This window comes from Tamandua tetradactyla, chromosome 16 (genome assembly GCF_023851605.1).
Source record: "Tamandua tetradactyla isolate mTamTet1 chromosome 16, mTamTet1.pri, whole genome shotgun sequence".
Lineage (NCBI taxonomy): Eukaryota > Metazoa > Chordata > Mammalia > Pilosa > Myrmecophagidae > Tamandua > Tamandua tetradactyla.
The window spans coordinates 68,133,927-68,158,103 of NC_135342.1; the positions used below are offsets into that span (position 1 = coordinate 68,133,927).

The following is a 24,177-nucleotide window of genomic DNA, read 5'->3' on the forward strand; positions in this document are numbered from 1 at the left end:
CATGAAAAAGTTAGAATGGCCATAGCCCAGATACCCCTAATGAATGAGAGAAAGGTCAAAGGTGATGGTGGAGTTATACAGAGAAGGTAGGGTTTAGCAAATGAGTATGATTGCTGAATCATTATATTGATATTTCTTTTAGTCTCCATATCTTATAGAGCCACTAGAAGTGGCTTTGTGGAATTGTAACCCATTCCAAACTCTGAAATCTGTTCTATAACTAATTGTTGCGATGTGCTTTGAAATTTATTGCTTTTTTGTATATATGTTATTTTTCACAAAAAAGAAAAAAACTCCGTTGTGATGATAAAAATATATATATTTATTCCTTCTAGCCTCCAATGTTCTGGAGCAGCTAGAAGGAAAAATCTGAGATGATGGTATGGTAGCCCATGACAAACTCTGGAATCTGTCCTGTAACCACTTATTGAAGAGTGCTTTGAAAGCTATTGCTTTTTTCTTTCTTTGCTTTGTATACATGTCATATTATACGATTTAAACATGATAAAAAAAAAAAAGCAGGGGGACAAAGGGTAAAATAAATTGTATAGATGGAAATATTAGTGGTCAACGAGAAGGAGGGGTAAGGTGTATGGTATGTATGAGTTTTTTATTTTTTATTTTATATTTCTTTTTCTGGAGTGATAAAAATGTTCTAAGAAATGATCATGGTGAATACACACCTATGTGATGATATTGTGAGCCATTTATTGTACACCACATATAGACTATATGTGTGTGAAGATTTCACAATTAAAAAATAATAATAAATTTTAAAAATACTTATGAAGGGAATATCTATGTAGCCAATAGCCAGGCCAAAAATTATAAAATTGCCATCAGCCGACTTCCGGAGAAGATGGCGGCTTAGTAAGACGCATGGGTCTTAGTTCCTCCTCCAGAACAGCTACTAGGGGAGTAGAAATGATACAGAACAGCTCCCAGAGCCACGACAGAGATCAAGAAGACAGCGTACCCCATTCTGGAATGGCTGACTGGCTGGGAGAACCCGCTCCGGTGAGATCACCAAGGGGCGCGGGCTTCCCCGGGCCGGGGCGGCAAGCGGCCGGAGTCCCTCCCTTCCTCCTTCCCAGGCCAGCTGGGAAAATTGGACAGGCAGTCCCCTCAAGCCGCGGCAGCTGGCGCCCCCCCACCACGCGCGGCCCCCGGACCAACTGGGAGAATTGGATCGGAGATCCCCAGGCTGTGGAGAACAGTGACCGGGGTCTCTTCCAAACACGTGGCTTCCCGGTCCAGCTGGGAACGGTCCACTCTCCCGGGCTGCGGTGGCTGGCACCCTCCCGCCATGCTTGGCGCCTCGGGCCAGCTAGGAGATTCGGAAGGGTGCTCTCCCGGGCTGCGGCAGCCGGCAACCCTCCCCGCGTTCGGATCCCCGGCCCGGCTGGCACTCTTCCAAGCCGCTTCAGCTGGCGAACCTCCCCCACAGCGAGAGTTTTCCAAAGTTAAAGGACCCACAGCACCTTTTACTGGTGGGACCCGCAGACAAACGAGTGCCACGAGCGCCACCTACTGGGCAGGATAAGAAAAGCAGAACCCAGAGATTTCACAGAAAAATCTTTCAACCTGTTGGGTCCAACACCCAGGGATATCTGACTCAATGCCCAGACGCCAGCAGAAGATAACGGATCATGCTCAGAAAATTGAAAATATGGCCCAGTCAAAGGAACAAACCAATAGTTCAAATGAGATACAAGAGCTGAGACAACTAATGCTGAATATACGAACAGAAATGGAAAACCTCTTCAAAAACGAAATTGATAAATTGAGGGAGGACATGAAGAAGACATGCGCTGAACAAAAAGAAAAAATAGAAAAACTGACAAAACAAACAAATCACAGAACTTATGGAAGTGAAGGATAAAGTAGAAAAGATGGAAAAAATAATGGATACCTACAATGATAGATTTAAAGAGACAGAAGATAGAATTAGTGATTTGGAGGATGAAACATCTGAATTCCAAAAAGAAACAGAAACTATAGGGAAAAGAATGGAAAAATTTGAACAGGGTATCAGGGAACTCAAGGACAATATGAACCGCACAAATATACGTGTTGTGGGTGTCCCAGAAGGAGAAGAGAAGGGAAAAGGAGGAGAAAAACTAATGGAAGAAATTATCACTGAAAATTTCCCAACTCTTATGAAAGACCTAAATTTACAGATCCAAGAAGTGCAGCGCACCCCAAAGAGAATAGACCCAAATAAGTGTTCTCCAAGACACTTACTAGTTAGAATGTCAGAGGTCAAAGAGAAAGAGAGGATCTTGAAAGCAGCAAGAGAAAAACAATCCATCACATACAAGGGAAACCCAATAAGACTATCTGTAGATTTCTCAGCAGAAACCATGGAAGCTAGAAGACAGTGGGATGATATATTTAAATTACTAAAAGAGAAAAACTGCCAACCAAGACTCCTATATCCAGCAAAATTGTCCTTCAAAAATGAGGGAGAAATTAAAACATTCTCAGACAAAAAGTCACTGAGAGAATTTGTGACCAAGAGACCAGCTCTGCAAGAAATACTAAAGGGAGCACTAGAGTCAGATACGAAAAGACAGAAGAGAGAGGTATGGAGAAGAGTGTAGAAAGAAGGAAAATCAGATATGATGTACATAATACAAAAGACAAAATGGTAGAGGAAAATATTATCCAAACAGTAATAACACTAAATGTTAATGGACTGAATTCCCCAATCAAAAGACACAGACTGGCAGAATGGATTAAAAAACAGGATCCTTCTATATGCTGTCTACAGGAAACACATCTTAGACCCAAAGATAAACATAGGTTGAAAGTGAAAGGTTGGGAAAAGATATTTCATGCAAATAACAACCAGAAAAGAGCAGGAGGGGCTATACTAATATCCAACAAATTAGACTTCAAATGTAAAACAGTTAAAAGAGACAAAGAAGGACACTATCTACTAATAAAAGGAACAATTAAACAAGAAAACATAACAATCATAAATATTTATGCACCGAACCGGAATGCCCCTAAATACGTGAGGAATACACTGCAAACACTGAAAAGGGAAATAGACACATCTACCATAATAGTTGGAGACTTCAATTCACCACTCTCATCAATGGACAGAACATCTAGACAGAGGATCAATAAAGAAATAGAGAATCTGAATATTACAATAAATGAGCTAGACTTAACAGACATTTATAGGACGTTACATCCCACAACAGCAAGATACACCTTTTTCTCAAGTGCTCATGGATCATTCTCAAAGATAGACCATATGCTGGGTCACAAAGCAAGTCTTAACAAATTTAAAAAGATTGAAATCATACACAACACTTTCTCAGATCATAAAGGAATGAAGTTGGAAATCAATAATAGGCAGAGTGCCAGAAAATTCACAAATACATGGAGGCTCAACAACACACTCCTAAACAACGACTGGGTCAAAGAAGAAATTGCAAGAGAAATTAGTAAATACCTCGAGGCGAATGAAAATGAAAACACAACATATCAAAACTTATGGGACGCAGCAAAAGCAGTGCTAAGAGGGAAATTTATTGCCCTAAATGCCTATATCAGAAAAGAAGAAAGGGCAAAAATTCAGGAATTAACTGTCCACTTGGAAGAACTGGAGAAAGAACAGCAAACTAATCCCAAAGCAAGCAAAAGGAAAGAAATAACAAAGATTAGAGCAGAAATAAATGAAATCGAGAACATGAAAACAATAGAGAAAATCAATAAGACCAGAAGTTGGTTCTAGGAGAAAATCAATAAGATTGATGGGCCCTTAGCAAGATTGACAAAAAGAAGAAGAGAGAGGATGCAAATAAATAAGATCAGAAATGGAAGAGGAGACATAACTACTGACCTCACAGAAATAAAGGAGGTAATAACAGGATACTATGAACAACTTTAGGCTAATAAACACAACAATTTAGATGAAATGGAAGGGTTCCTGGAAAGACATGAACAACCCACTTTGACTCAAGAAGAAATAGATGACCTCAACAAACCAATCACAAGTAAAGAAATTGAATCAGTCATTCAAAAGCTTCCCAAAAAGAAAGTCCAGGACCAGACGGCTTCACATGTGAATTCTACCAAACGTTCCAGAAAGAATTAGTACCAATTCTCCTCAAACTCTTCAAAAAAATCGAAGTGGAGGGAAAACTGCCTAATTCATTCTATGAAGCCAACATCACCCTCATACCAAAACCAGGCAAAGATATTACAAAAAAAGAAAACTGCAGACCAATCTCTCTAATGAATATAGATGCAAAAATCCTCAATAAAATTCCAGCAAATCGTATCCAACAACACATTAAAAGAATTATACATCATGACCAAGTAGGATTCATCCCAGGTATGCAAGGATGGTTCAACATAAGAAAATCAATTAATGTAATACACCATATCAACAAATCAAAGCAGAAAAATCACATGATCATCTCAATTGATGCAGAGAAGGCATTTGACAAGATTCAACATCCTTTCCTGTTGAAAATACTTCAAAAGATAGGAATACAAGGGAACTTCCTTAAAATGATAGAGGGAATATATGAAAAACCCACAGCTAATATCATCCTCAATGGGGAAAAATTGAAAACTTTCCCCCTAAGATCAGGAACAAGACAAGGATGTCCATTATCACCACTATTATTCAACATTGTGTTGGAGGTTCTAGCCAGAGCAATTAGACAAGAAAAACAAATACAAGGCATCAAAATTGGAAAGGAAGAAGTACAACTATCACTGTTTGCAGACGATATGATACTATACGTCGAAAACCCGGAAAAATCCACAACAAAACTACTAGAGCTAATAAATGAGTACAGCAAAGTAACAGGTTACAACATCAACATTCAAAAATCTGTAGCATTTCTATACACTAGTAATGAACAAGCTGAGGGGGAAATCAAGAAACGAATCCCATTTACAATTGCAACTAAAAGAATAAATACCTAGGAATAAATTTAACTAAAGAGACAAAAAACCTATATAAAGAAAACTACAAAAAACTGTTAAAAGAAATCACAGAAGACCTAAATAGATGGAAGGGCATACCGTGTTCATGGATTGGAAGACTAAATATAGTTAAGATATCAATCCTACCTAAATTGATTTACAGATTCAATGCAATACCAATCAAAATCGCAACAACTTATTTTTCAGAAATAGAAAAACCAATAAGCAAATTTATCTGGAAGGGCAGGGTGCCCCGAATTGCTAAAAACATCTTGAGGAAAAAAAACGAAGCTGGAGGTCTCGCGCTGCCTGACTTTAAGGCATATTATGAAGCCACAGTGGTCAAAACAGCATGGTATTGGCGTAAAGATAGATATATCGACCAATGGAATTGAATAGAGTGCTCAGATATAGACCCTCTCATCTATGGACATTTGATCTTTGATAAGGCAATCAAGCCAAGTCACGTGGGACAGAACAGTCTCTTCAATAAATGGTGCCTAGAGAACTGGCTATCCATATGCAAAAGAATGAAAGAAGACCCGTATCTCACACCCTATACAAAAGTTAACTCAAAATGGATCAAAGATCTAAACATTAGGTCTAAGATCATAAAACAGTTAGAGGAAAATGTAGGGAGATATCTTATGAAAGTTACAATTGGAGGCGGTTTTATGGACCTTAAACCTAAAGCAAGAGCACTGAAGAAGGAAATAAATAAATGGGAGCTCCTCAAAATTAAACACTTTTGTGCATCAAAGAACTTCATCAAGAAAGTAGAAAGACAGCCTACACAATGGGAGACAATATTTGGAAATGACATATCAGATAAAGGTCTAGTATCCAAAATTTATAAAGAGATTGTCCAACTCAACAACAAAAAGACAGCCAACCCAATTACAAAATGGGAAAAAGACTTGAACAGACACCTATCAGAAGAGGAAATACAAATGGCCAAAAGGCACATGAAGAGATGCTCAATGTCCCTGGCCATTAGAGAAATGCAAATCAAAAGCACAATGAGATATCATCTCACACCCACCAGAATGGCCATTATCAACAAAACAGAAAATGACAAGTGCTGGAGAGGATGCAGAGAAAGAGGCACACTTATCCACTGTTGGTGGGAATGTCAAATGGTGCAACCACTGTGGAAGGCAGTTTGGCGATTCCTCAAAAAGCTGAATATAGAATTGCCATACGACCCAGCAATACCATTGCTAGGTATCTACTCAAAGGACTTAAGGGCAAAGACACAAACGGACATTTGCACACCAATGTTTATAGCCGCGTTATTTACAATTGCAAAGAGATGGAAACAGCCAAAATGTCCATCCACAGACGAGTGGCTAAACAAAGTGTGGTATATACATACGATGGAATATTATGCAGCTTTAAGACAGAATAAACTTATGAAGCATGTAATAACATGGATGGACCTAGAGAACATTATGCTGAGTGAGTCTAGCCAAAAACTAAAGGACAAATACTGTATGGTCCCACTGATGTGAACCGACATTCGAGAATAAACTTGGAATATGTCATTGGTAACAGAGTCCAGCAGGAGTTAGAAACAGGGTAAGATAATGGGTAATTGGAGCTGAAGGGATACAGACTGTGCAACAGGACTAGATACAAAAACTCAAAAATGAACAGCACAATAATACCTAGTTGTAAAGTAATCATGTTAAAACACTGAATGAAGCTGCATCTGAGCTATAGGGTTTTTTTTTTTTTTTTGTCTGTTTGTTTGTCTTTTTTTTTTTCCTTTTCTTTTTTTTTACTATTATTATTATTTTTATTTTTTTCTCTATATTAACATTCTATATCTTTTTCTGTTGTTTTGCTAGTTCTTTTCCTAAATCGATGCAAATGTACTAAGAAATGATGATCATGCATCTATGTGATGATGTTAAGAATTACTGATTGCATGTGTAGAATGGAATGATTTCTAAATGTTGGGTTAATTTCTTTTTTTTTCTTTAATTAATAAAAAAAAATTGCCATCAGCCTAGAAGCCCCCTCCACTGTGTAGCCTCCTCCAGCACAAGACCTCTCCTCCCTCACCCCTAAAAGTTACCACTATCCTTTTCTTCTGATAATTATGCTTTGCTTTTAAACAATATAGCTTAGATTTGCCTGTTTCTGAACTTTATATGAAAGAAATCATACCATGTACATTCATTCAAGTCTTATTTCTTTTGCTAAAGTCACCAATGTTACTGTCTGCAGCTGAGGTTCGTTCTTCTTCACTGCTGTATAATGTTCCACCACATAAACTTTACCACAATTTAAATATCCGTCCTACTGTGGCCAGACATTTGTGTTGTTTTCATTGTTTGGCTATCGTGAAAAATACTGCTGTGACCCTTTCTATACATGTATCCTTCTGATATTACTTGGGCACATTTTTCTCCACAGCATATACCAATGAGTAGCATTGCTATGTGAGTCTTTTGTACTTTAGTAGATAATTGCCTCTCAGTGATGAGAGTTCCTGATGATTCACATCTTCACCAGCCCTTGGTACCATCAGACATTTTAAACCTTACCAATCTGGTGTGTATAAACTAGTAACCTCTTGTGGCTTAATTAAACCCTTGTGGCTTTAATTTCTCTTTTTATAAACAGGGTGATTTCAGCTGGGTAATATTTTGTGTGGGAGATTTGCACCTGTGTTCATTAAAGAGCTTGGCCCACAATTTTCCTTTCTCATACTGTCTTTGAACAGTTTTCCTAACCATATAAAAAGAATGGGGGATTTTCTTGCTTTTTCAATTCTATGAAAGAGTTTATATAAGATTGAAACTATTGCTTCCTTGATCTCAGAGGTGAAGCCACGAGACCTGGAATTTTCTTTGTGGGAAGATTCCGTCTACTGATTTAATTTCTATGATGGGTTATTGAATTTTTTAGATTTTCTGTTTCTTGTTGAATCAATTTCATCCACATATTAAAAATATTGGTAGAGAGTTGTTAATAATATCATATTCTCAGTGTGATATCTCCTTTTTAATTATTTTGTGATCAGAGAATATATTCCATATTATTTCAGTACTCTAGGTTTAGACTTGCTTTATGGCCCATATATGGTCTTTTTAGTTTTTTCAAATCTTCTGTCTATTCTTGAAAAAAAATACGTTTGCCATTTTGGGGTTCCATTTTCTATGTCCTTACTGACTTTTTTGCCTTAAGTGTTAGGAGAGTAAGTTAAAGTATACCACTCTGATTGTCAGTTCCTGTTTCCCCTGATAGTTCTGTCATGTTTTGCCTTTTACACTTTGAAGTTATGTTAGTTCTTAAATAAAAATTACAGTATCTTTCTGGTAACTTGAAAACTTTTTTCATTATGAGTAAAAACTTTTTTCATTATGAGTGATCCTCTTTGTCCCTGGTAATGCTTTTTGCCCTAAAGTCCCTTTTGCCCACTGTCTCCACTGTTATTCAACATTATACTAGAAGTTCTAGTTAGAGCAATTAGGCAAAAGAAAGAAATAAAATGCTCCAAATTGAAAAGGAAGAAATAAAATTTTCCTATTTGTAGAAAATAATATCCTAAACCCAGAAAATCCTGAAAAATCCACAAGATTCCTAAAGCTAATAAATTAATTCAGCAAAGTAACAGGGTATAAGATCAACACCCTAAATCAGTAGTGTTGCTATAGACAAGCATTAACAGAAGAAATTAAGAAAAAAAATCCATTTACAAGGTCAACTAAAAGAACCAAATATCTAGGAATAAATCTAACCTAAGGATGGAAAGGATTTGTGCACAGAAAACCATCAAACATTGCTAAAGGAAATTTTAAAAGACCTAAGTAAATGGAAGGGCACTCCGTGTTCATGGATTGAAAGATTAATATGATTAAGATGTCAGTTCTACCCAAAGTGATGTACAGATTCAATGCAATCCCAATCAAAATTCCAACCGCCTTCTTTACAGAAATGGAAAAGTCAATCACCAAATTTGTATGGATGGGTAAGGAACCCCAAATAGCCAACATCGTCTTGAAAAAAAGAAACAAAGTTGAAGGACTCACATTTCCTGATCTTAAAACTTATTACAAAGCCACAGTAATCAAAAAAGCATGGTGCTGACCACTGGAGTAGAATTGAGAATTCAAAAGTTAATCCTCACATTTATGTCCGACTGATTTTTGATAGGGCTTCCAAGTCCACTCAATTGGGAAAGAATAGTCTCTTTAACAAATGGTGCTGGGGAAACCGGATATCCATATGTAAAAGAATGAAGGTAGACCCCTACCTCATACCATGTGGTCATTTGAAGCTGTATGTACCCCAGAAAAAAATATGTTCTTAAATTTAATCCAGTCTTGTGTGTGTGAACCCATTGTAAGTAGGACCTTTCGATGAGGCCGCTTCAGTTAAGATATAACCCACCTCGATCAGGATGGGTCTTAATCCTATTACTGGACTTCTTTATAAGAGAATGAAATTCAGATACTAAAAGAAAGCCACAGGAAGCAAAAAGCTGAAACAGAACCCAAAAGAGAAGAGACCAGAGACACTACCATGTGCCTTACTATGTGACAGCAGAACCAAGGATCACTGGCCCAGAATGCCACAGCCTTCGGGGAGAAAGCATTGCCTTGATGATACCTTGATTTGAACATTTTTCTGACTTCAAAACAATGAACAAATAAATTTCCATCGTTTAAGCCAAAATGTTTCATCGTATTTCATGGTATTAAAACATACCATATAAAAAAATCAACTCAAAATGGAGCAAAGACCTAAACATAAGACTCAAAACTATAAAACTCCTAGAAGAAAACATAGGCAAACATTTTTAGGACCTTGTGTTACACAATGGCAACAGTTTCTTAGACTTTACACCCAAAGCACAAGCAACAAAAGAAAAAATAGCTAAATGAGGACCTCAACAAAATTAAAAATGTTTGTGCATCATCAAAGGACTTTATCATGAAAGTAAAAAAGACAACCTACTCAATGAGAAAATATTTGGAAGCCACATATCCAATAAGGGTTTAGTATCCAGTATATATAAAGAAATTCTACAACTCGACAACAAAAAGGCAAAAACTCGATTTAAAGATGGATAAGAGACTTGAATACACAGTTTTCCAAAGAAGACACACAAATGTCCAAAAAGCACACGAAAAGATGATCAACATCATTAGCTATTAGGAAAATGCTAATAAAACCACATTGAGATGCCATTTCACAGCCACTAGATTGGCCACTATAAAAAAAATGAAAAGGGGTTGGAGAGAAAGCAAAGAAATAGGAACACTCATTTATTGTTGGTGGGAATGTAAAATGCTTCGGCTCCTGTGGAAGACAGTTTGGTGGTTCCTCAGAAATTACCATATGACCCAGCTTACCCCCCTTTTAGGTATATACTCAAAAGAATTGAACACCATGTTCCTAGTGGCATTTTTCAGTGTTGTCAATAGACAGAAACAACACAGGTGTCCATCAACTGATGAATGGATATACACAAAATGGAATATTATTCAACCATAAGAAGGAATGAAGTTCTAAGACATGTGACAACATGTATGAACCTTGAAAACATCCTATTGAGTGAAATAAGCCAAACACAAAAGGATAAATATTGTATGATCTCACTGATACGAAATAATTGGAATAAACAAATTCATAGAGTTAGAAACTAGAATATAGGTTGTCAGGGGCTGAGGTGGGAGTGGGTAAGGGGGAGTTCATGCTTAAATTGTACAGAGTGTCTGTTTGGGTTAATGGAAAAGTTATGGTAATGGATGGTGATGATGGTAGCACAACATTGTGAATGTAATAAGCAGCACTAAATTATATATTTGAATGTGATTAAAAGGAGAACTAAGTTACTAGAATAAAAAAAATTTTGAAAACTAGTACTGTACAAAACAACAGTTAAGGGCGGGCCACGATGGCTCAGCAGGCGGAGTTCTCGCCTGCAATGCCAGAGACCCAGGTTCAATTCCCCGTGCTTGCCCATGCGAAAAAAAAAAATAGTTAATCCTATGTAAAGGATAAGCTATAGATAATAGTACAGTTATACAAATGTCCTTACATGGATTATAACAACTATACCACACTAATGTTAGGTGTTAATAGGGCAATGTATGGGAACTCTGTGTTTTATGCATGATTTTTTCGATATACCTACAACTTCTCTAATAAAATAAAATTAGGCCCTGACATGTCTCAGAAAAGGGGTCACTCCCAACAACACCAATGTAAGCATCCAATTTATTTCACTTGAAAGTTTCTTCTTTTCTAAAGCTTTTCCCTATGACTTCCTTATCACACCTTTAGCACTATCTAGGACTTCCAGAACAGTGTTGAATAGAATGGTGATGGAGGGCATCCCTGCCTGGTTCCTGATTTGGAAGGGAAAGCTTTCAAAATTTGACCTTTTATTGTGATGTGTGTTAAAGGCTTTTTGCAAAATGTTAAAGACATTTTGGCAATGTCTCCTGGGCTCCTTTATCAGATTAAGTATGGTTATTTCTATTCCTAGTTTGCTAAGAGCTTTAAAAAACATGCATGGATGTTTTTCATGGATGTTTTCTATGTTCAGGAAAGAAACTGGCATCTAATTTTTCTTTTTCCTACTATCCTTGTTGGAACTGAGTATCAGGGTTATACTAATTGGAATGGGTTCCTCTTTTTCTTTTCTCTTGAAGAATTTGTGGAAGATTGGTATTCTTATATCCTTGATTGTCTGGTAGAATTTATAAGTAAAGCTTCATGATCCCGGAATTATTTTTATCTACTGTGTTAGTTTGGCAGCTGCCAGAATGATACACCAGAACTGAAACAGCTTTTTAAAATGGGAATTTAATAAATTACAAGTTTACAATTCTAAGAAAGTGAAAGTGTCCAAATTAGGATACCAACAAGAGGTTACCTTCACTCAAGGAAGGCTGATGAGTCAGGAACACTTTCTGTCAGCTGGGCAGTCATGTGGCTGGCATCTGCTGGTCCCTTTCTCCTGGAACCCATTGCTTTCACTCTCTGTGTGAAGGTTCCTCACTGTGCTTCTCCAGGGCTAGCTTTCATCTCTTGGCTTCCCTTGGCTCTCTCTAGGTTCTGGCTTGCTTAACATCTCATGGTAATGTCTCCTGGGCTCCAAGCATCTCCAAACATCTATATCTCTGTTCTCCACTTGTCTGCATCTGTGTCAGCTCTGCTGTGAAGTTTCTGTCAGCTCTGAGGCTTCTGTTATTTCTGTCAACTCTAAAGTTTCTCTCCAAAACATTTCCTCTTTTAAAGGATTCCTGTAAACTAATCAAGACTGACCTGGAATGGGTGTAGTCACTTCTCCATCTAATCAAAAGTTAATACCTGGGCGGGCCACGGTGACTCAGCAGGTAAGAGTGCTTGCCTGCCATGCCCGAGGACCCAGGTTCGATTCCCGGTGCCTGCCCATGTAAAAAAAAAAGTTAATACCCACAATTAGGTGTGTCACATCTGCATGAGATAATCTAATCAGGTGTCCAACCTAAAGTATTGAATCAAGATTAAAAGAAATGACTGCTTTCCCCAGATTGAATCAGGATTAAAACATGGTTTTTCTGGGGTACATAATACTTTCAAACCAGCACATCTACTGATTAAATGTCTTTAACGTTTTACAGAACTATATGGGTTTTCTATCGTCTTGAGTCTCTTTTTATGACTTTTATTTGTTTATACATTTGTCCATTTCATATGAATGTTCCTTTCTGTTAAACATCTGCAAAAACTTCAGTGTTATCCTCTTTTTATTCTTATATTTTTTCAATAAGAACTAGTTATATATCTACTCATGGTAAAAAAAAGATTTTTAATTATATAAAAGCACATGAGATAGAAAGTAAAAGTCCCACCCAATCCCAGTTGCCCTACCCTGAGATAATTACCAGTAACAATGTGGTATATGTCTTTGCAGTATCTTTTATTTACACACATAGACATATTCTTCTCTATAAAAATAAACTCATATATACTTATATACTTTTCTGAAACCTCCTTTCTTCCACTTATGATATCATTAACACCTTTCATTTCAATGCTTGTAGCTCTAGCTCACCCTTTTTAATGTCTACATAATAGTCCACTGAAGTGGGTAATCTGTAATTTATTTAACCAGTCCTACAGCTAGACATTTGAATTGTTTCCCTTGTTTTGCTATTATAAGCAATACCAGTTGGTTCTTGTTTTGTTTTGCCATGAGTAGTAGTAGGAAGGACAAAGTCTCCCTCAAATGGAGGCAGAGACCTAGAAGCAGGTCTGACATTGGCTACTAATGAAGAAGGAGCTGCCTAAGCATCAACCCTCACACCCCAACTCCATAAGCATTCTTCTCGATAGAAGATCAGAACTTTTCTTTTTTAATTTTAGAAACATTCAGATATAGAAACACCTGGGCTGGAGAGAAGCTAGAAGAGCTACAGGGGAGGAAAGTGGGATGGTTTGGGCACAGGGTCCCCAGGCTCAAGGTCAGTGTGAGCATTTGCTCATGAAGCGTTTCTGCCACCAACCTGCTATGAAGCCACAGGCAGGACTTTAGGGGACAGGGGGTGGAATTGGACTTTCAGCATCATAAGATCCTCCATGTTCTCTTTCAGGGCACACTCTCATTTGAATTCCAGCCCCTGAAGCCTGGAGAATTCTTCGGGAAACTAACTTTGCACAACAGCGACTTGGGTTTCTACCAGTATGAGCTCAACCTGAGGGCCATGCCGGCACTGCCTGAAAAACCCGTCTACTTCCAGACTGTTCTCGGCAGCAACCAGAGCATCTTTGCCAAGTTCACCAATTACACCCGGCAGAAGACAGAATACCTCTGCAGGGTAAGTATCCCTGTCCCACACTCAGCCCTTCCCTTGCTAGAAGTCTGGTTCAAAAATAGTGAGAGGAGGACCCAGAAGGTGCAGAAATCTAAAAACTCAGAGAGTTGGGGGTCCCTGTCTCATAATGGCACCAGCCTTAGAAGCCTGAGTTTAGCCTGGAAACTCTCAAACAGAAGAATAATACTATGCCTGGGTCCTTCCTTTATTGACTTTCTAGTTTAACAAGCTGGAGGCGGGAGTTTTGCTTCCCACAGTATGCTCTGGAGTCAACAGAGGGAAATAGTATGGCTTGGAGGTCATGCGTATAGGCTGTGGAATTGAACAGACCTGGATTTGAATCCTGCCTTCTCAATTTGCTCTTTGTGTGAATAATTTACTAAATCTCTCTTGATCTCTTAGGATTGCTGTTAGGATTTTTTTTAATGCAGATAAAGCAGTTTTCATTGAGTCTAGCCTATATACACTACCTGTTATTATATTTGGAATATATTTAACTGCCCATAAGAAACCCAGAGTAATGGGGAAAAAAAAAACAGAAATTTACTCTTCTCTCAAGTAACAGTCATGGCATAAGCAATTGGAGCTACAATGGCAGCTCCATGGCATCAGGTACCCCGACTCCTTCTGTCCTGATGCTCTGCCCTCGGCAGAAAGTTGCTTTGGTCCACATGGACCAAGATGGCTTACCATGATGTCCAGTTCCAGCCGGCTGCAAGGGGAAGAGAGGGCGGCTACATACATCACTTCCACTCACATTCCATTGAACTAAACTTCTTTCCAGGCTACATCTAGCTGTGAGGGGACAAGGAAATGTAGCATGTGCCCAGCTAAAATCAGGGGTTCCATGGCTATAGCTAAGAAGCACGGGCTCTTGATCAATTATGCCAATCAGGATGAGCTAGGTTATGTGGTAGTAACAAACAACCATGATATCCCAGTGGCCTAAAACAACAAAGGTTTATTTCTCATTTGTAAATGTCCAGTGAGGGTTAGCAGGGGACTCAGCTCCTGGCAGTCACTCAGGGGTCCAGACTGAAGAAGCAACTATCATCTCAAATGTTTCCAGCCATATTACCTGGAGATGGGGCTGGGGGGACACTGGAGGGTCTTACACTGGCAATTAAATGCTCCAGCATGGAAGTGACACCTGTCACTTCTGCTCACAACTAATTGCCCAGTAATCCTATCCATTCATGGGGGGTGGAGGAGGGCAGAAAGAAAGTTCTGTCTTCCATGTACATGGAAGGAAAGAACTGGATATGGGGGAACAGCACATAATCTACCTGTGTGTCTTTGTGCAACTTATTTAACATTTCTGGGCTTCAGTGGTTTTGTAGTAAAATAGGGATAGCAATTGTGAATACTTACTTTTCAAGGTAGCTATATGAACCCAGCTTTATAATGTGCCCAGCCTCACACAAAAGTAAAGTTGCTTGACATCCATGAGTGGAGGGGCCTGGGGTAAACTTGGGCTCCTGACATGCTCTTCAGAACCCTGTGTGAGCTGAGTGCATGTGTTCCCCTTTCAGACCGACTGTCCAGACTTCCACACAGAGAAAGTCATCAGTGCAGCCCCAGGAGCCCAGGGAGGCACCGAAGTCAGTGTTGAAGTCGTCTTCGAGCCCAGCCACCTAGGTGAAACCAGGGGCCTCCTGACCCTGTCCTCCCTTATGGGTGGGGAGTATACCATCCCCCTCTTTGGAATGGCCCTGCCCCCCAAGCCCCAGGGTCCCTTCCAGATCCGAGCCGGGTACAGCATCATCATCCCCTTCAAGAATGTTTTCTACCATGCGGTGGCCTTTTCCTTCATCGTGGAGAACCCGGCCTTCACCGTCCGCGCCGCAGACTCCGTGCGGCCCAAGAAGATCAACAACATCACAGTCTATTTTGAAGGAAACCCTTCGGGCAGCAAAACACCCATCACGAGCAAGCTGATTGTGTCCTGCCCACCTGGGGAAGGCAGTGAAACAGGAATTAAATGGATTTATTATCTGAAGGGGATCACCCTTTAGTGTAACCAGGGTCAATAAAAGAGTCATCTCAGCAACCTTAAGATCTATGTATTGTCCTAGCCTGAAGAAGGATAGACAAAGAAATAGGAACCCTAAAAGTACCATTTCCTCCTCTTTCTTCAACTCAAGGAGCAATTATTTCTGTAGTATTCATATTCCAAGCATATACAAAAAGTAGGTATTGCATATTAACAGAGTTGCTATCCACAGCAGACCTGTATTTTAGGAAAAAAGCTGGCTCCTTATGAATTCCTGAATTTAGTTTCTTAACGTCTCCCCAAAGCTCAAATACTCTGGAAGAATCCCCATTTTTATCAGGAGGACGCAGGTATCACCTTCATGACTTGTATCACACAGCATTTAGCAGTGCCTGGTGATTGAGTACTGCAGTTTCTTTTAAAATCCATAATAGTTTAAAGAGCCCCTAGACATGGCTCTATTTTGAGATGGTTCTTTTATTCTGCTTACACACGAAAGCAAAACAAATGACTGTTTTCAAAGTGAGGGACAGATAGCGTTTGGGCAGCCACGGCAGGGGAGGGGCCTAGGGTGCTCCTGCACAGTTTTTCACTTGACTTTGTACATCAGTCTGCGAATCCTATTGTAACAGGTGCCCAGCTGGCCATGGTGCCAACTGAGCCCCATTCCAGGTTCAGGGGAGGGGGCGGTGGGGGGCGAGGGGCTGGGTCATGCTGCTAAAGGAATTTAGAGACGAGAAAGCCAGTAGAGTTTAAGTACTAACGTTTATTAAAGAGAAGGAGAGAGGGTACACATTAGAGAAGTCGATGTAGACATGCCCAAGGGAGGGGCACACACTGAGTGAGTTGGATTTAGCTCACTTTATAGGAAGCTCTGTTGATGGCAGAATCTGGTGGCAGGTTTCCATAGTAACCTTTAGACACCAGGCATCTTCTTTGTTCTAGGCAGAGATAGCTACTGGAATTTGTAGTTTGTTGTCATGTACAATATGCATCTGGGCAGTGGTTTAACAATCTTATGACCCTATGCTTTCTATCATTAAGTGAGAATTTGTTTTGGACCCAGGATTTTACAGGCTTTTATGGTTCAGGGAGGTTTCAATGGTTTGGGGAGGTTTTGGGGAATTAGGGGAAATTTTTGTCTCATGAAGTCTGCAGCTCTGTATTAATTCTTTCGAAGCAAAATAGAGGACCAGGGTCCACAGCCTTGATGCCCTATTCTATCCAGCTTCAATTTCCCCCGGAAAGAGTTGAACACCTTTAATTTTAAGGGGTGCTGAGGGTTGAAGGTCTTCTTTTAAAAATGTTTTCCTGTTGTTTTAAGGATGCTAGACCCTACCTACAAGGGAGTAAAACTTTTTCTTTATTCTAGTAGGGGTGGGGATAGGCTGGTCCTGGTTTAGAATGGTTTTGTATGCATGGGAGAACCTGAGCTTAGTGTAGAATGCTTGCAGTCTCTTGGAAACAAATTTGACAAAAAGTTAAATATGCATAGGCTAAACATAAGAATGAGAAGAAAAGGAATTAAAGGACCCAGAAAAAGGAGAATCCAAAAAGTTAGATTAGGTAAATGTGGAAAGGGATGCAAGTCCCTTACAGCATTGTTTTTAATTTGTTAAGATCACTCCCAAGTGTCCCGTATGTTTTCTTGAATTTCACCTGAGTGGCTGGCATAAAAGCAGCACTTTTCTTGTATGAAGAGGCAAGTTCACCCTTGTGCTGCAGTGAGTGAATCCAAGATTCACCTGTTTTGGAGAGCCACCATTGCTAGGGATTCTGTTTGGATCCAGAGGAGGTCTAGAGTTTATGCAGTGGATTTTACACTACGTGTGGGCTCCAAGGAGAGGTTGTGGTGAATGGGTAGCTGGTAACAAGTCCTCCTACACCAGTCCAGTGGTTACCTTGGGGAGCCTAGTAAAAGAGGGATTAGGAGAAGAAATGCACACTTTCGTTGGGAGAACACTGTAAGGGCGAGGAGAAGCATTGGGTTAGGGTCTGGTAAATAGGATAGTTTGGGGCTAGCATAAGCTAAAGAGCAAGAGCCAGTTCAATTGCTGGGTAAAGTTAAGTAGGTATTATTTCTGCAGAGAACAAATAATCCTTCCTCAGCTTCGAGGGTGACATAAAAAATATAGGGTAGCTAGATGCCTGCAGATTGAAGTAATACAACTGGCTGGTTGCTCCAAACCGATTTGGGTTACTTCGCAGGTGTTTTTTTTTTATCTGCCTTAAGGGTATGAAAGCATATTTTGGAAAAACTCATTTGAATGGCAGTTATGGGTGAAAGAAGAGGTGATGGTGCCTCCAGGTGGTCATAAAAAAGAATGCCAGATGGCTTTTTATTTTGCCTGGTCATATTAACGAAGGGGCCTGCCTGTCACTGTGGGGTCTGCTTTACAGCACTCTACCTGTGTAAGTTTTTAGGAAAAACTTGGGGTTTAGTCTGCTTTGGCAGAATTGGGTTCCATCCTGACATTTAATTAAGGATCAGTTTAAGAAAATAGCTGCTGCTTCATCTAACTTAGCAGTGAGGAAATAGTTGAGGTTGTTGCAGGAAACCAAGGCTTCTCTCGGGCTTGGCTTTTGAGGTTTGTGGTTGTGACTTCAAGGTCCCAAGGTCGTCCATTTGTGTTGATGTAAATTATGGATTTACACAACTTAGGTGGAATTTCTCCTAAGTGTGGACCTTGGTGGAGTTTGACTTGATGCAAAAAGGGAAAATGGTATTGGGAGTTATTGTTACTTTGGAGTGTATAGCACCCTTAATAAGAGGTGTGGTAGGCTGATGAGCTAAGAGGTAGGAGAGTGCTCCTGAGAAGGAATTTAAGGGACCCATGTATAATGAGACCAAGGTTCTCAGAATTAGAGAAATGGAGAGGCTTGTGTGTTTCAGAATTAGAGAAATGGAAAGGCTTGCAATTCCCCAATATGTACCATTGGCTGGCCAAACCATAGTGGATTTAGAATTTTTAGGACGCAGCCAACAACGGGACAGATTGAGATGATGGGCAATGTATTTTAAGAGGTTTTTAGGGGATGTTCAGATAGAACGCAGGGTGCAAGCGTTCTTGGATGGTAGAGCACAAAAGAGAGAGTGAGAGCTCATTGTACTGAGCGCTGCTTCTTTAGTAGAAGTTTTAATCTGTCTGGTGGTTGACAGCTGTAGGATTTTTTTTTTTTTTTTTGGTCAGGAGGCTCTACAGGATCCTAGCTGGGCAGTTTGAGCCTGGACAGGTAAATTATGCTGGAGATTCCTCTGACTTTAACTGCTGTGGGAGTAACAAGAATTACAGAGTAAGGTCCTTTCCATTTGGGCTCTAGCTGAGACCCAGGCTGATTTCCTGCCAGGTTTTGACTAAGACTGAGTCTCTTGGTTTTACTTTATGAGGAGATAAATCTGGCTCTAGAGCAGGAAGAAATTGGACCCCTAGGTCCTGAATAAGTTTTTGTGTGGCTCCTAGGGAAGTGAAGTACTTGGTTAGATTATGGATTTTGGGGTCTAACACCAAATCTTGGGTTAAAAAATCGTCTTCATATATCATTTCAAAGGGGCTTAGCTGGAGGGGCTCTTTAGGTACTGAACGCATCCTAAGGAGTTTTTAAGGGAAAACTTGGTACCCACGTTGCTAATGTTTGTTTCAAGGTTCAGTTGGCTTTTTCTACTTTTCCAGAGGACTGCGGTCTTCAGGCACAATGGAGATGATATTTTATGCTAAGAGCCGTTGCCAACCCTTGAATTACAGAGCTAATAAAGGCTAGCCCACTGTCTCTTTGGATGGAAATAGGCAATCCAAATCTAAAAATAATTTATCTAAAAAACAGCTTAGAGACAGCGTTAGCTGTTTCTGTTTGAGTAGTAAAGGCTTTTATCCACCCTGTAAAGGTATCTACAAAGACTAGTAGGTATTTGAATCCTTGGCAAGGTGACATATGGGGGAAGTCAGCCTGACAGTCTTCTTTTGCTTCTCGCCACTGAACTGGGGGTGTAAGGGTGGAGGCTGGGCAAGGTTGCTAGAATTTGGATTGTTAATGGCACACAAAGTACAACTTTGAGCCACTGTCTTAATGGATTTGGCTAAACTTTTCCCTTCCAGTATTTTTCATGCTAAGGTGGTAAGAGCATCTTTGCCTAAACAAGCAGTTTGGTGGAGATCTTGGGGGACTTTCCACGATATTTCATTAGGCAGGAAAAGTTTTTCTTCTTTAGTAAACCATCCATTTGCTTCACATGTATACGCTGATCCCTTTGCTAGTTTTTTTCCCCCTGGCTGTAAACAGGAGTAATAAAGGGGAGAGAGAGATTTGGGACTAACCTTAGCACAGAGATTGGGCTTTCAGCAGTTGCTCTAGCGACTCTGCCTGCCCTGTCACTTCCTTTGGCCGTCAGAGAGTCAATGCCCTGGACAGTGAATTACTGCAGCCTCTTGGGCGAGCAATGTAGCTTTCAGTAGGTTGAGAATTTCCTGTCTGTGCTTGATGGGATTTACCATTAGTGAACAGCCCTCTTTTCCTCCAGATAGCTGAGTGAGCATGCAACACAAGAAAGGCACTTAGAGTCAATGCAAAGATTAACTTTCTTTCCTGTTGCTAATATTAAACCCCTAGTGAGACCCATGAGCTTGACTTTTTGGCCTGAAGTCTGGTGGGTACAGGCTTTGCCTCTATGACTTCTTGCAGGAAAACAATAGTATACATTGCTATTCTAACTCCTTCTTTACAAAATTGCTTCCATTTGTAAACCATTTTAATGCTGGGTTACTTAGGAGCTGGTCTTGCAGGTCTGGCCTGCTAGAATAATTTTGAGCTAGTGTCTCTGTGCACGAGTGCTTGAGGGGTGAACTCTCTTGGTCTGGGTTTATAGACAACAAGGTGACTGGGGTCAGACTTGGATTTGAACTTCTGGCATGTCTAGGAGCTGGCTTGATATCTCACTAGTCTATTGTTTGAAAGCCACTGATGTCATCTTGCCTCTAGGATGTCTCTGACTTGGTGGAGGGTATATGCTGTCCCCACGTTAGCTTAGTGGCTTGTTCTATAAGTAAGGCAGGGGCCCCTACTGCTCTAAGGCAGGGCAGCCATCCCTGGGCTGTGGCGTCTGATGGCTTTGAAAGGGGATGTTTTCAAGCTTTTGAATTAAGATTCCTAATGCTACTCCTTTCTTTTTAAATGCACATTTAAGTTTGGCTGGCCCAGGGCCCAGCTGGTAAGAGCACCCTGGAGGGTGGTGAAAGCAGTAGCCTGCTCTGCTCCCCATTTTAAGGGGCAACTATTTAGTCCCCCAACAGCTTCATACAGAGGCCATGTAATTTTTCCAAATCGGGATATCCAAATCTTGCCATTTTCTGCCATCCCCAGGAAGGATCTTAATTGCTTCTTTGTCTCAGGAGGTGGCACCGAGAGTATAGTTTGGACTTTTTCAGATGACAAAGAGCGCTCCCCGTGGGTGAGGACAAACCCAAGGCAAAGAACTTCTTTTCTTGCGGGAGCAGGGGGTGCATGGTCCAGGAACCGAACCCAGGTCTCCCACACGGAAGGCAAGCATTCTACCACTGAGCCACCATGCACCCGGGTAAAGAACTTTGTGTGAGGCAATTTGAGCCTTAGGAGGTGAAACTCAGTAACTGTTTGGCTAGGAAACTAAGGGTGGCGATGGTGTCCCTGATGGAAGCTTCTCTCGTGGGACCTTATGTTAATAAATCATCTCCATACTGAAGGAGGGAGCCAGGCTCCAAACGCAGGAGGGCTAGTTCTTGCGCTAGTGCATTCCCAAGAAGGTGAGGACTGCCTCGGAACCCTTGGGGCAGGGCTGTCCAGGTGAGCTGGATTGGGACTGCATCCCCAGGCCCTTGCTACTTAAAAGCAAATAAAAACTGAGAATTTGGGTGTGAAAGCATTTTTTAAATCAAGAACTGAATACCACAGTGTGGAGTTCAGGATTTTATTGAGGAGGGTGTAAGGGTTGGGTATGATAAGGTGGGGGGGATGACAAATTGGTTTATGGCCCTAGGATCTAGCCCTAACCAGAGTTTAAGGGGCAGAATGGGAGTGTCACAGGAGGCCCTGCAGGGGGTGAGGAGTCCTGCTTTTAGCAATGTTTAGATAAGAAGTTGAATGCCTTTAATGTCCTCTTAGTTCAGGGGATACTGACTTTTTCTGGGGAAAGGCAGGTCCCTTCTGTACTGGATTACAGCAGGAGGGACATGAATTACTTTCCCAGGCAAGTTTGTTTCTCAGACTTTAGGGTCCACCTGACTTTTTGACTCTGAGGGCAGGGACTCTAGAGTGCTTTTAGTTCCAGTTAACACCGTAATTAATACTACAGTATTTTTAAGGGGGCTTTTAGGTTCCTACTTTGGCAGACAGGCTATTATTTGGATCTGGGCGCCTAATGCCTTTAATATATCCCTTCCCAGAAGTGGGGTAGGACACTGTGGTATTAATAAAAACTGATGGCTCAAAAGAATACCACCAGTTCGGCAGGGGAGAGGTCGGGGGAAGGCTCGAGGCTGAGACTTCCCATCTACTCCCACTATGGGACGGGTTTTAGAGAAGAGAGCACAGGAGTGAGAGGTTAAGACAGAACACATGGCTCCAGGTCAATTAGAACATTGACAGTCACCCACCACATGTAGACACCCGGGGCTCGGTGATTTCTATAGTTTTGAGCGAGATCCAGGGAGCCATTGGCCCCGGGCCCCTGCGGTCCTGCTCAGGGAAGGCCAGCAGGGCAGGGCTTTTGGAGAGGCTTTGCCCCGCCCCCCCGGGGGCCCGGTGCACTCTGGGACCCAGTGTCCTGCTTTCCTGTGTTGCCTCGTGGACAGGGCCCTGAAGGCTTGCTCTGTCCTCGGGGGCCCTCCTGCCTCCAGGGCCCTGACTCTCCACGTGGATGACAGGGTCCCGGTGGCTTCTGCCCTGAGGGACCCTGGTGGCTGCTGAAGCCATGAGCTTTGCCTTATTCTGGTCTCTCCTGGCTGTTCCCTCCTCTGAAACCTTATCCCGGCTATTAAAGACAGAAAAGGCAGCACTCATAGGTCTTTCATAGGTGTTTGGGGTCCTGAGGACAGCTTTTGCAGTTTTTTCCTTATGTCAGAAGCTGACTGGCTTATAATGTAGGTTTTAAACATGGTTTTTCCTTCCTCAGATTCTGGATCTACACTGGTATATTTTTACATAGTCTCCACTGGTGTCCCCTGAATCAAAGCAGGATTTTCCTTGTCTTCTAGAGTTATGCTCTGTAGCATGTTATCGTTTACAGGTTTGATAATACACTTTTTCTCATCTTCTATTAGACAAGTAATCCTATGGTCCCTGGCATCAAGATCCCATTGAGAGTTACAGTCCGGGTCTGTGTTTGGGACAGCTCAGGCCCCTGCCCTACATCGTTCAGGCTGCAGCCCCGGCAGCATGCCACATGCCCTTGGCCTTTACCCAAGCCCTTTGTTTCCCCTCAGGAGAGCAGCTGGGGAAGAGAATAACTTGGATGTCTCCCAGGTGAACTCAGAGGTGAAGATCAGCCTTTTTAATCCCTCCAGAAACTTGGAGGGGTCCTCAAAAAATTTTCCCTATTGCTTCTTATGCTGTGCTATGTTGGTCATAGAAAAAAGAACGTGGCCCCTCATAGTTCTCATGACCCCACTGTCTACTTCCTGGAGAGGACACATTCCATTTCCTTCTGAGCTCTTTTTTTCCCTTCTCCAGGGGAGGTAAGGGGCTCCACCGTGAGTGTGTCCCGCTGGACTTGAATAAGGAGGGGACGCAGCGGGCTTGGAAGCCTCTTCCTTTAAGGAAGAGGGTCTATGGGAGCCTCAGGTCCAATAGGCTTATGGTCTGGGTTTGGGAGAGGATTATTCTTGAGTCTTTTGGGGGTTTCAGACTTTCGGGGTTTAGCTAACAATGGGTCATTTAAAATATCTGCCTCCTTCTCTTCCTGAGACAGAAAGGATTAATCTCTTAATTCTCCCTTAAGATAACACACTTTACAAGCTCCCCCTCATGGCCTTGTCCTGATATAGAGCCATAAAAAGCAGAACAGGAGGAATTTTAGGCCATTTCCTTTCTATTTTACAAAAAAGAAAAAATCTAATTGGAGACGGTGTTAAAGCCAAGAGTGCCATCCATGGCAAATTTATAATCAGGCTAAGCAACATTACAATAAGAAATCAACTTTTTCTTTTTCGGTTCGATGGTTGGCAGAGTATTCCAGTTTTTCAGGCTGCAGCCCAGGGGGCTATCAGTCAGAGTGCTGGATGCACTGCCCGTTATTTTGGAAGCAGAGAGTTAGAGGGATGTTCATTCACTGGGGTTTGGCCTCCTGTCCTGCAGCTGAATAGTACCCTCGAGACACCTTCTCCGCCCTCTCCCAGGGCGTTCCCATGGGGGAGAAAATCTTAAACTTAGGAGAAGGGCTGTCTG

The 24,177-nt window shown here is 41.2% G+C and overlaps 1 protein-coding gene across 9 annotated transcripts in view; it reads left to right on the plus strand.

Moving 5' to 3' along the window:
* HYDIN (HYDIN axonemal central pair apparatus protein) overlaps nt 1-16,290 on the plus strand; it is a 511,177-nt gene extending 494,887 nt beyond the window's left edge. For 5 of the 9 annotated variants that reach the window (XM_077132967.1, XM_077132969.1, XM_077132970.1 and 2 more), the window contains 2 exons: nt 13,551-13,775; nt 15,305-16,290. In XM_077132967.1, the coding sequence (XP_076989082.1) occupies nt 13,551-13,775; nt 15,305-15,787 (708 nt within the window). In that variant the 3' untranslated portion in view covers nt 15,788-16,290. The remainder of the gene's footprint in view (nt 1-13,550; nt 13,776-15,304) is intronic. The other 4 variants (XM_077132963.1, XM_077132962.1, XM_077132964.1 and 1 more) reach the window with 1 other exon arrangement.
* Nucleotides 16,291-24,177: the final 7,887 nt, after the last annotated feature.